The 14,369-nt window shown below is 38.5% G+C and overlaps 2 protein-coding genes and 1 non-coding gene across 4 annotated transcripts in view; 2 read left to right on the top strand and 1 right to left on the bottom strand.

Annotated features, from left to right (window-relative positions):
* Positions 1-129: 129 nt before the first annotated feature.
* On the top strand, positions 130-223 carry Trnai-uau (transfer RNA isoleucine (anticodon UAU)). Its single transcript has 2 exons — positions 130-167; positions 188-223. It is a non-coding gene; the product is annotated as a tRNA-Ile (tRNA).
* Positions 224-1,855: 1,632 nt separating this feature from the next.
* On the bottom strand, positions 1,856-10,047 carry LOC134651992 (uncharacterized Golgi apparatus membrane protein-like protein CG5021). 2 transcript variants are annotated; one of them, XM_063507141.1, is made up of 6 exons: positions 9,926-10,047; positions 7,710-7,789; positions 6,116-6,270; positions 4,574-4,653; positions 3,307-3,420; positions 1,856-2,140 (listed from the first exon to the last, which is right to left on the bottom strand). In XM_063507141.1, the coding sequence occupies exons 1-6, from the start codon at positions 9,938-9,940 to the stop codon at positions 1,940-1,942; spliced, it is 645 nt and encodes a 214-aa protein (XP_063363211.1). In that variant the 5' UTR covers positions 9,941-10,047; the 3' UTR covers positions 1,856-1,939. The 2 variants fall into 2 exon arrangements, with proteins under 2 accessions (XP_063363211.1, XP_063363212.1); XM_063507142.1 differs by having other exon boundaries at positions 7,710-7,774; positions 9,926-10,041.
* Positions 10,048-10,242: 195 nt separating this feature from the next.
* Positions 10,243-14,369, top strand: part of LOC134651993 (E3 ubiquitin-protein ligase znrf2) — a 191,615-nt gene continuing 187,488 nt past the window's right edge. Inside the window, exon 1 of the mRNA XM_063507143.1 lies at positions 10,243-10,865. Within this exon, the coding sequence (XP_063363213.1) occupies positions 10,499-10,865 (367 nt within the window). The 5' untranslated portion in view covers positions 10,243-10,498. The remainder of the gene's footprint in view (positions 10,866-14,369) is intronic.

Genomic DNA, 14,369 nt, shown 5'->3' with positions numbered 1-14,369 from the left:
ATTGTGTCAAATAAAGTGTGCAGTTGGAAAACTCCGAAATTCTGACGTTTGGTATCGCGAAAGAGGACGTCAGTTGACCACAAAGTGAGTAGGCTAAAGTGACGGACAATTTCGGCCTCTGCCACCATAGCTCCAGTGGCGCAATTGGTTAGCGCACGGTACTTATAAGACAGTGTTCGTGTGAGAAATGCCGGGGTTGTGAGTTCGAGCCTCACCTGGAGCATAATTTTTGTGTGACACAATTTACATAGTAGAAAGGGATTTACTTTGCAATGATGAAATCGATAGAGGAATGAAAGAAAACTAAATCTTATTTACGGCTGGTTTTGCTGTTGAAAAAAAAATCTTCAATAAACAAAGTTTTATAAAACCAGATGAAATGTTAGAAAACCTGTATTTTGTTGCAAAGGCAAATTATCAACGGAATAATATATTTTTTACTTATTTCTCTATGAAGTCTGTATGATAAGGATCTGACAGAATTGTTAGTCATCATCTTGTATTTTTTTCGAGAACAATTTTTTCTTCTCTCCACACAACCGAGGTTTGAACCCACGATTTTGGAACACCATGATTGTGAAGGTAAATCTGTCCTTACGTAAAACAAAGTTAGGTTTTAAAAAGGTCTCAAAATAAAATAAAGCCATGATTTAAATAATAATTATCATTTATAGTAATCGAAATGGTGATTACAAATATTTTTCATCAAATTGGAATGAAAATACAATCATATATGCAGTGGAATGAAACATCGAACAAATCACAATGAAAATAGGATTATGATTTATGATTAAACAAAAAATATTAATCTGTGTGCAAAGATGACAATATTATTTAAAAAATATTTCATCAAGTTATTTCATTAATAATATCTTTACTTAAATAAATAAAATACTTAGAAAGATCAAGGAACTTTATTTACAAATAAAATATAATAGTATAGATGATTTTTAACCAAAAATGTGTTAAAAGATCAATAGAACATGTTTTAGTTTTTACTCACAAGAACATCAGAATACATATTTGTAGTAAAGTAACCCCAGCCCCTTTTAAATTAGAATTCAAAATAATAGTTCAACTACGGTAGTCTGTGCGGAAAGAGAAGTCGTGAAATGTATGGGATCCAATACATTCTACGACTCTTTCCGCACAGACTCTAGTACTATTCCCATCCGCAGCGTCTGTATTATCTTTTTCTTTACACGTTTAAGGCAAAAATCAACCCTATATCCCTTAAATCAGAGTCCAAAATGGCTTTCCGCCAGTATTACATATTTCCAACCTCAACATTAGGCGGAGAAGGGCGTGAGAATATAAACAAGCCTCATTATTAAATTGTACAACGGGACTTAATCGCGTATAGTTTGTAGCTTTCTAGTAGACCCCGAAGGCTAATCCTATTGTCTATTGTTCAGTAAAACCGCACGTGCTACTTACCTGCAAAAAAAGGGTCCTAGTTATTCTATTTGGCACCTGAGCGCGGGCTAGTCCAACGCTCAAAAAACCAGTGTAGGTGCGCTCTCCGATAACGCGCCTTTGTTACGCATCTCGATGACACATTTTAGACTGGTTCTGTAGCGTTCGACTCGCCGGCACTCAGTAACCGAAGTACCGTTTTTTTATGCAGGTGGTTGTGGCACGTGGCACGAGCGGTTTTTCTTAACAATAGACAATAGGATTAGCCTTCGGGGTCTATTAGAAAGCTACAAACTATATCTAAGTTTTAAGATTTACCTCCGACGTTTCGAGGACGGCGTTGTCCCCGTGGTCTCGGAGAAACTTAGATACGCGATTAAGTCCCGTTGTACAATTTAATAATGTGTAAAAATCATGAAAATTTAAATCAGTGATAAACAAGTCTCGTTTGGTTGTATCTCTTTGTTAACACATTTATGGCAAAAATCACCCCTATATTCTTTCAATTACAGTCTAAAACCGCTTAAACTACGCCAGTATTGTTCCCACCAGCCGCGTTAGGCGGAGAAGGCTGCGCGAACATGAATGACGTTGCGTTTTGGAGTATCTGTTTCCTCACGAAGTCGGTTGTGGCTGACTGCAGGTTCTCCTTAGCCCCGAACTTGCATTTGATGTAGCCGTATAGGTTCGCACCGCTCAGAGTTAGGGCGATTAGTACGAGGAGCTGTGGACATAATAATAAAAATAATAATAATAAAATAAAATATCATTTATTTCAGGCTTTTCACCCATACAACACAGAGACAAATCACACAATACATAACACAAGTACTTAAACGACACAATAACAAACCATATATATACTAACAGAACAATACAAAATAATGAAAATAAAAATGAAAATGAAAATGTCAACAAATAAATTATACATAAATATATACAAGTTGGACTACTGGGTCTATAAAGTAAAGACACCTTCTTTATACTGTGTCTACTAATATGATCAGTAGATGACCCATTGTGGAAGGGGCTTATAATTGCCATAAAAATGTAGTCCGTTAACTCTCAGAATGACCTTCGGTTTTTAGAGAGATACATCGGGTATCGGCTTGGAGGATGTGTGTGTGTAATTTTCTGTACAAAACAGTCTGCCGATTTTTGCGGGGGAGGGGAACGTCAAATGTATGCGTAACGTAAAAATAGCCATGTCAGATAAACGTCAGTCCATACATTGTGTATGACCGTTGGCCGCCTATTTTCGACAGAGGGGAAAGCCTGTTAATGGCTACTCCGTTTAGTTGTATCCTCCAAGGGTATCGGCGGTAACACTTGAAGGTAATTACTTTTCTGCTTTCTTTTTAACTCACAAAAAGGTTTAAATTAGCGCAAGAAGTTAAGGATACCTATTGTCTCAATGTAAAATAAGCCCAAATTTAATGACATTATGCTTAATATTCGGTTGATGACTATATTGCGATTTGACTTTTTGTCATAACCTAAAATCGTCCGATTTTACGAGTATTCGAAAAACGCATGTCATTCTGAGAGTTAACGGACTGCATGTTTGATTATTTTCAATATAAACAAGAGCGACATGGTCATAGACTAGGAATCCTCTAGACTGAGTTTAGAGCAATTATTTCATGAAACCGATGCTGCCAAAAATACGGGGGTGCGGGGGGACGAGGTGAGCGAATCCCGTGCCGTGATTGGTCCGTTCAAAGACACGGACCAATCACGGCACGGGATTGACTCGAAGATGGAGTAAAACTACCGTATAAGTGGCAGAGGGGGTAACGTTACTATGCTCAGTCTAGAGGATGTCTTGTCTGTGGACATGGTAAACCGTAACCATGGCAACAATTAACAAGAATAAGTTGGTTCACCCACCATCCATTTGAACTTGAGGGTAAAGAGACACATCAGGAAGAACCCGCTCCACACGAGGGGGCACAGGATCAGCCCCAGCCAGAACAGTCGGCTCTCATTGCGATTCACACGGTTCTAGAAGACAAAACAATACATTTATAAAAAAAGTTAGCAAATAATTTTTAAGAAAAAAAAACCGACTTCTATGCGGCCCGGTGAAAGATTATTGTAGATGGTGCGCTATGTAGAAAAGGAAGCATTTCGTTTCTGTAAGGCTCGCAGCTCTAACCTAACCTAACCCACTTTTGTTCGGTTCTGTGAGGATAGCAGTTCAAACCTAACCTAACCCACTTAACGGCGCATGCGGTGCGGTGTACGGGGGTTTGAGCGGGAGGGGTTTGGCCTCATCATACTTTATACCTACATTTTATGGTAGGTAATCATAGTGGTTTATTTAGTTTAGGTATCATAGTGGTTTTCCGGGTCAAGGTCCGGGTCTGTGTCCGAGTCCGGGTCTAGTCCAGGTCCGAGTCCGAATCCGAGTCCAGGTCCGGCTCCGGGTCCGAAACGGATCCGGGTACGAGTCCGGATCTGGATCCGAGTCCGGGTCCCAGTCCAAGTCAAAGTCGAAATTCGAAATCACCAAACATGTACTATGCGTCGTTGAAGAGTTCTGTTCTGATCATCATCAGCAGTTCCAGTTCATCAAATGCAACAGTTTTTAATGTTAATGCTTTATTTTATGATGAAAATACAGAAAATTCTATACGTGTGCCTTTAAGATTTGAGGAGTTCCCTCGATTCCTCATGGATCCCATCATCAGAACTGGGTTTTGACAAAAACGGGACCAATCTGTATGCATATACATACAATCAAAAAAAGAATTTTCAAAATCGGTCCAGTAATGACGGAGATATGGAGTAACAAACACTAAAAAAAATAAAAAAATAATAAAAAAAATAAATAAAAAAAAACATAACCGAATTGATAACCTCCTTCTTTGAGATTTGGAAGTCGGTTAAAAAACTGGCATCAAAGTAGATTTTTAGGAGTACCTATGGTTCAATTCTGAATTTCTCAATATGCGAAGTGCGTGGAATTGGAAAGCAATGGGGTTGGCAACTGTCAAAGGTTACAAAGGTGTCAAAGGCTGTAAAGGGTATGTGTATCATACTATTGCAGGTGACTGTACCCGCGGCCTCAGAATAAGTCAGATTTAAACAAGCTTGTCAAAAAGAAATGGATATTTATTAGTAATTAGTAATAAAATAATGAAATCAATATCACCTGCTTGGATTCGAAGACCCAGTGCGATTTTCCATCGTCATCCACGTAGTTCCACCATCTCAGACCCACGAGAAGACGGCCTGGAATGTAACATAGAACTTCTATTAATTTTTAATTTATTATGTAATAGTTATTTTCGATACAAGTGCGAAAAAGAGGAAATTCGAAACGAGTGGCGAATTACCTATTCGCACGTTTATCGAACAACGTTTTACAGTACATATGGCACTTTAAAGTTTCGACATACGCACGAAAAGTGCTATTTTACGCACTAGTGCGGAAAAATAGCCCCATATGTACTGTAATAGTTATTTTCGATACAAGTGCGAAAAAGAGGAAATTCGAAACGAGTGGCGATAAATTAAAACACGACCGAAGGGAGTGTTTTAAATCGACACGAGTTGCGAATTACCTATTCGCACGTGTATCGAACAACGTTTTACAGTACATATGGCACTTTAAAGTTTCGACATCGCACGAAAAGTGCTATTTTACGCACTAGTGCGGAAAAGTAGCCCTATATGTACTGTAAATTATTTTTACAGTACATACGGGGCTACTTTTGCGTGCGAATAGGTAATTCGCAACTCGTGTCGATTTAAAACACTCCCTTCGGTCGTGTTTTAATTTATCGCCACTCGTTTCGAATTTCCTCTTTTCCGCACTTGTATCGTAAATAACTATTCTTGTAGGATAGTTGGGAATATAGTTTGTGCGTTAGCCTTGCGAGATTTTAAAGAAGGAAGACTAAACATACCTATTTCAGACTGTCCTTTTGCGTTCTTTTATTATGTAGACTATTGCTGTATGTCCCCATATTAATGCTCCGTAACACTTAAAGGGAGAGGCAGTAAGCATAATAATATCAAATATTTCTTTTCTACAAAAAAGGTCGCTTTTGTAATGTTTAAACACAAATGGTCTATCAAATACAAATACAAAATACAAATATTTTATTAATAACAAAAAGTTACCACACAAATAAATGGTATGGTGGTAATGGTGGTTGGGTATCTTCGTGTCTCAATTTAAAATTGTATCTTAAACATTAACCGCTGAACTACGGTCGAAGCCGATAACATGGATTTCCCGGTATGTAGCGGAAATGCTTCGTAGAGGCAAAACGACAACGTGTCGTGATTAGCGCTGAATTAAATATGTTCTCTCTACAATTCCAGTGAGAGAATCAAGATGGAGTACAGCTGGTGAGGCCTTGCTACCATCTATGTAGTCCAGCTAACCAACTTTGTAGGAGCTTGCAAGAACTACTTTTTCTGATTCCGGTACCCTACGGTAGTCTGGAAGAGATCGCTCTTTAGTGATAAGACCGCCTGTTTTCTGCCTCTATCTTTAATAAACTGTTTTCCTAATAATGTATTTTCTACTGATGTGTATGACCGACACGACAGTTGCTACATCTCCCCAAATGACTACTCCGTAAGTGATAAGAGAGTGAATGTGACCATAATACTTTGGACATTAGAGAAAACTTCTCCAGTAATCGTGATATGTAGGTCTTCCTAGTATTTAACAAGAGATTACCAGTGATATTCTTGACGCTCCAGAAGTCAGCGGAGAGCAGCAGGATAACCAGCACGAAGGACGCTATGAAGGAGTCTGAGAACCATCCGCAGAGGATGTACACCACGATGGCGGAGCAGCGGAACACCAGGTGGAAGAACACGATGTACGGGTGGCTGGAATACGGAGCAGGGATGTTGCGGATGCAGATTTTTTGACATCCGCGGATGCGGATGCGGATATTTAAAGGCTCACATCCGCGGATGCGGATGTCAAGATTAGCTACTTAGAAAACGTCAAATATTACATTTTTAGTCTTTTTTTATTTAAAAAAAACTACGTTTAGTGTTTGAGCATGAATATAGGTGCGTTATATTTAATAAACATTAACTTGGCCGACTTTTCTGGATCTAGACGATTTCGTTATAGGTAATGACGCGAAATTACCTAGCACTTACTAGTACCGACTTGTTCGACATCCGCATCCGCATAAGCTCCGCATCGATTCTATGCGGATGCGGATGCAGATGCGGATGTTAAAAATAATGCGGAAGTTCCGCGGTTGCGGATGCGGATGTTCGCAACATCCCTGATACGGAGACACATGGTAAGGCCTTGGGTTCCAGTTCACGCCAAGGACAATCACAGTGTAAGATTTAGTTAGTGAGTTTGAACACTTTGAACCTTTGCTCTCACTTATGTAGGTATGAAATATTTATTTGAGCTTTAACGAACGCAAAGAGTACGAGAAGATAAGTGTACAGTAAGTTAATAAGGTCTAGTTTTCACTTCAGGCTGCAAGGTCAGACGGTTTGAGATTTCATAAACTCAATATTCACTCTCGTACGGCATGTACAATGTGTATATGTAGGTACATACTGAGATCGAATCCAAGTCGTCGAGCCGCAGGTTGCAATGTCAGTAAAAGTAAAAGGACTCTGAGACCCAGTGGCGAGGTCTCAAACATACCGATTGGGTAACCGAAGTCACAAGGTTTTCAAATGTCATTAGAGCCAATGGAGCAAAATCGTAACGGATTGGTATCCAAGAGGTTACACACGGGGCCAGAGGAAACCTCGAACAAGATGGGGGGAGAGTGGCCCACGAAAGACCACAATGGAAAAACCGGCCAAGTGCGAGTCGGACTCGCGCACGGAGGGTCCCGCACCATCAACAAAAAAAACAAGCAAAAAACGGTCACCCATCCAAGTACTGACCCCGCCCGACGTTGCTTAACTTCAGTCAAAAATCACGGTTGTTGTATGGGAGCCCCACTTTTTATTTTATTCTGTTTTTAGTATTTGTTGTTATAGAGGCAACAAAAATACATCATCTGTGAAAATTTCAACTGTCTAGCTATCACGGTTCGTGAGATACAGCCTGGTGACAGACGGACGGACGGACGGACAGCGGAGTCTTAGTAATAGGGTCCCGTTTTTACCCTTTGGGTACGGAACCCTAAAAACCTGGAGGAGGCCTTTGCCAAGCGGCACACAAAGTTAAGAGATATACTCTAAGAATAAAAGGGCTTAATAGGTATATAGATAGATAGATTAGAGACAATGAGAATCAAGTTGTATTGACGGTTGATCACCACTGATATAAAAATACTTACATGAACTGTTTCCCCGCATTGTCCTCTTCCCCAAACGCGAGTGTGTCATCATCCAGCAGCGGGACCTGCGGCACACCTGGCTGTAATGTAAGTGGCGACATCTACAGGCCAAGCCGTGCAAAGCGAGCAAACAAACTTAGTTACATGATGGCAGGTAGACAACCTTAGCATTCAATAAAAAACAATACTTTTTAATATCTTAATTTTTTAATTAAAAAAATTGTCTTAACTTCAATTTCAGGTGTAACTAAGTACAAGGGTGTACTTTCAATGTCTTGCCAATATTCTGAAAGATTATATTGTTACTGTGCTTGTAAATTCTGATGTAAATTTTAGGAAACTTCAATGAAACTCTGAAAACTATACACATAAGGTTTAAGGTACACTAAACATAAGGTTTTCTTGCTTAAAATTCGGAGGATCACATTTATATTTATAATTTAGCCTTTAGTTAGTCGGACTATATATTTTCTCTTTTATTCATGTTCGTATCTTCTCTTTTTCCTCGATTCCTCATGACTGAGGGTCGCGACCACATGAGGTCGTTGCTTTGCGCACCAAAGCTCTCCATTCTGCACGATGTTCCGCCTTCCTAATAATAGGCGCCTGTGTAGATCCCTGGCAGGCCTTCTTTACAGTGTCCACCCAGCGGGTCGGTGGATGTCCACTACCCCGTCCTCCATCCACCATGCCAACCATAATACGCTTTTCAAAGTTGTCCGGCTCCCGTCTGGCCATGTGTCCAAAGTAGTTGAGGATCCGCTGGAGGCAAATGGCTGATAAACGGCACTGGATTTTCAATTCTGTCATGTTTATATATTTCTCTTTTTTTCCATTATTCTGTGTCCGTTTGCCAGGTGGCAAAGGCCTTCTCCAAACTTCTCCATTCTATGGCCACTCTACCCCAGGTTATTCATGCGACCTGTCTTATGTTGTCATATCGTAAGATCACAGAGTGGAATTTACAAGCGCAACAACAATATGATAATCTCACAGATCAAATATGATTTAGCTGAGCACCCGTGAAAGAACACCTTGTATTGGATGATATAACTGCACAGAAATATGAATACAACTTGGTTTCAAAGTGGCTAGAGTTTTTGAATGGGGTTGTCTACCCGATTGATATTGCAAAATCAAATTAATTAAAATTAGTAAGTAAATGACAGTTCATATAAACTATGTTTTACTATTTATATAGACTGGTTGGGGAGCTGCAAAAAGATGATGAGAAGATCTAGTTGTTACTAATTAATATTTAATATATATGGCATGTTGTAGTAATTATATGTCAGATAATTAAACATGAGGGTGTTCTTAGTACTACTAATATTTGCTTAGATGGTTTCAATCATGATAGCTAGAGTCGGACCAAGTTAACTCTGCACACCATTATATAGTTACACCAAGGTGCTTCTAAATATGACACTTATAATGACACTGTCACTTTGGGTGGTATTTCATCTGTCCAATATCTTTGTCCAATGTCCTTGCATCTCTCTCATTAAGCAAAATGTGAGACAAAATACACATTGGACAAGTGTAATACCACCCTTTGTTATGTTCAAGTCTGTGCAAAGTTAGTCTAGACAGACTCTTTAGTATTTATTTTGTAAGGGCATGCAAGTTTGAATGATATGGCAGTAAGGGCTCATTTAGACGCCACGCGAACTCATATACGATTTTAATTACATTGCAGACCATTGAGGTGACATCAATTCAGCCGACCGATCAAATAACGCAATGTAATGAAACTCGCATGCGAGTTCTCGCACCGTCTAAATGAGCCCTCTAATTCAGGTCAGGCAGTTTGTTGTATTGTTCATTTTTGTTTTATAATTCTCATTTTCAACTTTACATCAATTTCATGCAGACACATTGATTTGATACAATTCTAACTAGTAACAGTTACACCAATTAATTGTCAAGGTGGTAAAAATATGAGAGGTTACTAAGTTTCATTAAAGTTCATCAAAAGCAAACAAATGGTATGGTATAATAATCCTAATGCGAAAAATAACTTGCACAAATGCTAGTTAAATAAATACTTAAAACACAAGATAGTCATAAATGAGCAAATCGAATCAGCTATCTGGATATTAATGTTATAAAAGAAGGAAATACTTATTATGAATCAATCATGAGTAATAACGAATGTAAACTTTTGGCAATTTACTGCATTAACATTTATTATTTTTCTATTTAGTAATACTTACGGTTGCAGAGTTCATCTCTGAATCTTAGCACTTGGGATAATAATTATATTTTCAATTATAATCGTGGAAAACACTGTAAATCGAATATTATTTTCGTCTTCCGTGAAAAGTTGACGTGACATATGCGTGACATGTACGAAGGTATAACAGATTATAAATTGTCACCCGTACCGTACTGAAACATCTGTTGACATCTTTGCATTTGGTAAGGTTGGCTGAATTGTTTCAGTATAAAAAATAATCACGTTTCTGAAAACATAATGACTTTTCATAATTTGCTAACTACGCATTAATGATTTCATGTAATCACATTCCGCATCTGTGGTGTGTATGGTTCGGGCAGACCTGTCAAAATTTTGCAGGAAAGCAGTGAGCTACCGCACATGCATCGCTGTTTACTTTGCGGAGGCCCGTCGTTTCCCGTGATTATCGTCGTTTTACAAGTAAAAGGCCGCAGTTAGAGCGCTGTGTAAGATGCGTTCCGCCGCCGCGGGCGTAGCGGTCCGCGCGTGCTCGTAGTTTAATCCTCGGTGCGTGTGACAGGTGTTTTTTTGCGTAACATTCAGTGCAGCAATGGGTGCAAAGGCGAGTACGGCGAACGGGGGGCAGAGTCCGCGGGCGAGGACATTCTCGACGAGCTCGAGCAGCGAGGTGGTGTCGGGGGGTGCAGGGTTTAGTTTGTTGCGGGCGATTCCTGGGATCCAGGTGACGAGCGACCGCCAGCGAGCCAGGTCGCTGTCGTCGGTGCCAGACCTGCACGCGTCGCACGAGGCGATCGCGATCCCGCCGAGCTCGGCGAGCTACGAGGCCTCGGCAGCCGCCAGCCCGGATACAGACTCCAGCTCCAACGAGGAGGCGGGCCCGGGCCCTGGCGCCGCGCTGGCGCTCGGCCGCGTCTACGCCGCTCACTCCTTGCCTTCACATATCTGGTCCATAAACGGTGAGTCCATATTTCTTATTTGATCAGTGAAGTTACCTAACAGTTCTTGTTAGAACTGTAACACACAGCGGTATAACAACTCTCAAAACAAATATGCCAATTTGTATTTTCTGTCACTTATACACCATATGGGAATCAAAGAAAATAGTTGGTGTATCAAGCATCAAAACATTGTAAATAACTTAACAAAGGAACATTTTGTGTAAATTCCATTTTGATTTGTCAATTTACCCTCAAAAATAATTAAACATGATCTCAAAACTAACATAACTGCAAAGTTTACAAATCAGTAAATTGACCTATCATCTTAACAGGTCTGAATTGGATAAAAATGAGACTTTAAACTGCAATAATGCAAGTCTGTGTTGTCCTTTGTTCTCCACTTGAACATGAAACTTGATATATTGCATATTAAAGGTTTGTTTTGATTCTTCAATATTCCTTTTTATAATTCCTTCCACTAGTGGGTACATACATGTTTTCTAAATTACTTTTTTGTTTACATTGCAAGGATCATGTATACAATTGTAGTTTACAATTGTCCATATGTATAAAAAACGAAACATTGTTTGTTTATCTAGTTTTTGTTGTTTGTAAATTGTATATTCATGATCCAAAGAAATTCGTGAACTAAAATTGTTATTTTTTTGGTCTAAAAGTGATTTGTTCAGTCTGTGTATGTGAAAGCAATTATGACTGATAGTGCTGTAAATTCAGTGATAATCAAAAGATAAACATCATCATGATCTTGACTTTGTACTTTATGGTATCTGTGCTACTCCATATGTATAATACCTACGGTTAATAAATAATACATGCGGCTTACATAGGTCTGCGGCTTCAGTTGCTGATGCTAAACAAATAGTTAAAATTCCACTCATTTAAGATCATATGTTAATTCAAATTGCATTCTTTTCTATATTTAATAAAATTGTTTGTAGGGATTACTCAGACTTTAAAAAACCTGGACACATTTCAAAAGTTTGCCTAAATGTGTCTTGGGATTCGATGTCAGCACTATTTATTAAATGCCAATGTATTTTAATAACTTTTAGAATCTTGGAAGTTAAAGAACTTTGTTTGATTTCCATAAAATTGGCCTATGTCAATAATTTTGTTCACCTCAACCTGAGTGATTGTTTGAAGTGTTAGATTTTCTTAGTAGTCTACTAAGTACTGAAACAAACCAATCATACACAAGTACTACAGCTAATGCAAGTTTTATGCATGCAATAACTTTTCTCTGTCCAATGTCATGAGTCTAACTAATGGACCGTGAATCATATGTCTGTGAGGTTGATGTCATTGCCTAATAAGAATCCAATTGGAAGTGGGAAAAATCTTTTTGTGAGATGTCCATTAGCATACCCATAGCATTTTAATTAATTTGTTATGTGATCAGTATTGGATTTGCTATAAAAAAAAACAGGTAGCTATAATATCTTGAGATTAAAACCAACATAAACAAATGTTGGGCACTTCTTAGAATCTCTACAGTTTCCAGATATTGGTAGGTCAAATGTTATCATGCCTTGATAAGTTCATTATTTTTTGTATTTCTTGGAAATTTTATCACAGGATCCGTTTTAATTCTTACAAATAAATAACAATGGAATTGAAAATTCGGTTAAATGTTTATAGCCATAGATTTAGAGGATGTAAGTAGCTACGTATCACATATTATATTGACGCATTAGTAAAAATAAATGAATAACAAACCCTTTTAACTTCATAATTTATCGGATTTCAAAGGGAAGGGTTATCATTTTTACAGTATGTTTGTATCATGTGTTATATTATAATGTAGCTCACAATCTAGCTGATCTCTTTGATCTAGTTTTGTAATTACGATTAGGTAAGTCCATACATAAGTAAGCGACTTACAAAAAGAGCCGGTTCTACAAAAATGAAAACAAAACCTTTGAAGGTCAAAGTTTTTGAAGTGAAAACTTCTTTAGCGGCGCTGGGCACTTTTTGAGGTGGGGAAAAAATGATAAACTCGAGACAGCGTAAGGCAATCACGTGACCGTAAGGGGCGTAAGGCGATCACGTGACCGTAAGGGGCGTAAGGTTTAGATGGCCACTCATAATTTAGATGGCATTTAAATCAATAAAGAAAAACTCAACGTTATTTGACATTTATGTTGCGGACTCCTTTTCAAGACTCTTTACCTATGTTCTAATAATTTGACGTTGTCATGGCAGTATGTAAATAAACATGTCAATGAAAAAGTGTGATCTTATTTGAGAATGATAATAATATATAATAAATAAATAGAATACCTCCGCTAAACGTATGTATCGTGTTATCGGGCGTCGGTAACATAGTGAGGTGAGTTTTCACTTCTATCGGCACTCCCGGAGTGCAACCGTTGTTGACTTGTTGCTTGTTTTTTTAAGTTTTGGTTTCTATATATACCTTATGCAGCGTAAACGTCTTTTGAGCAGCGGTGTATCCGATCCTATAATTAATATTCCGTTATAATAATATTTTGATCTTTATAACAAGTTAGTTTGAGATTCCTAACACTGATAATGTTATCTCGTTTGAGCACATGTTTTTTATGTTATTACGTCTCGTCCTACCGTCTTTGTTTATTTTCGTACCTAATCATGTCTACACGCGTACAAGGTCATCATAATATTGTAAAACCTACTATTACAGTACATATGGGGCTACTTTTGCGCACTAGTGCGTAAAATAGCACTTTTCGTGCGTATGTCGATACTTTAAAGTGCCATATGTACTGTAAAACGTTGTTCGATACACGTGCGAATAGGTAATTCGCAACTCGTGTCGATTTAAAACACTCCCTTCGGTCGTGTTTTAATTTATCGCCACTCGTTTCGAATTTCCTCTTTTTCGCACTTGTATTGAAAATAAAGTCTATTAAGCAAAAACTACTCAACTTTTTTAGTTTTTTGTGCAGGAAAAAACTTACTTTTGTGATCCTTTAATTTTTGTGGTGCGATGAACACATAAAATATGATCCGGCTTGTAAGGTCAAAGTAAAGCATGAAACTTGGTATTCATGTAGCTCAGCGGTTCTCAAACTTTTTTGGCGACGGAACCCTTTTGGAAAGCATAATATTTGACAGAGCCAAAAAATAAAACGGGTTGCACTCCGGGAGTGCCGGCAGAAGTGTAAACTCAATGACTAGTGCAAAATGTCTGCAGCACTATGTATAATTGACGTTAACGCCATCTAGCGTTATTTCGTCGCACACTACTTAATGAAACCCCTAAGCACATCACTGTTAGTACTAGAGTTATGTTAGTACCAGTTAGAGGGAAACTCACTAGATGGCATTTAAATCAATAAAGAAAAACTCAATGACATTGTCCGTCTTACGTCTTACGAATCTTACCTGTCGCGAGTTTAACATTTTTTTTCCCCATCACAAAAAGTGCACAGCGCCGCCGCTAAAGAAGTTTTCACTTCAAAAAATCGACTTTTTTTTCGCTTTCTCGCGGAGCCCCACAGAGGCTTCGTGGAGCCCTAG

The sequence above is a fragment of the Cydia amplana genome, chromosome 11 (assembly GCF_948474715.1).
Source record: "Cydia amplana chromosome 11, ilCydAmpl1.1, whole genome shotgun sequence".
Taxonomy (NCBI): Eukaryota; Metazoa; Arthropoda; class Insecta; order Lepidoptera; family Tortricidae; genus Cydia; species Cydia amplana.
The sequence above is the reverse complement of the archived record's forward strand: the minus strand, read 5'-3'. Positions and strand labels throughout refer to the sequence as shown.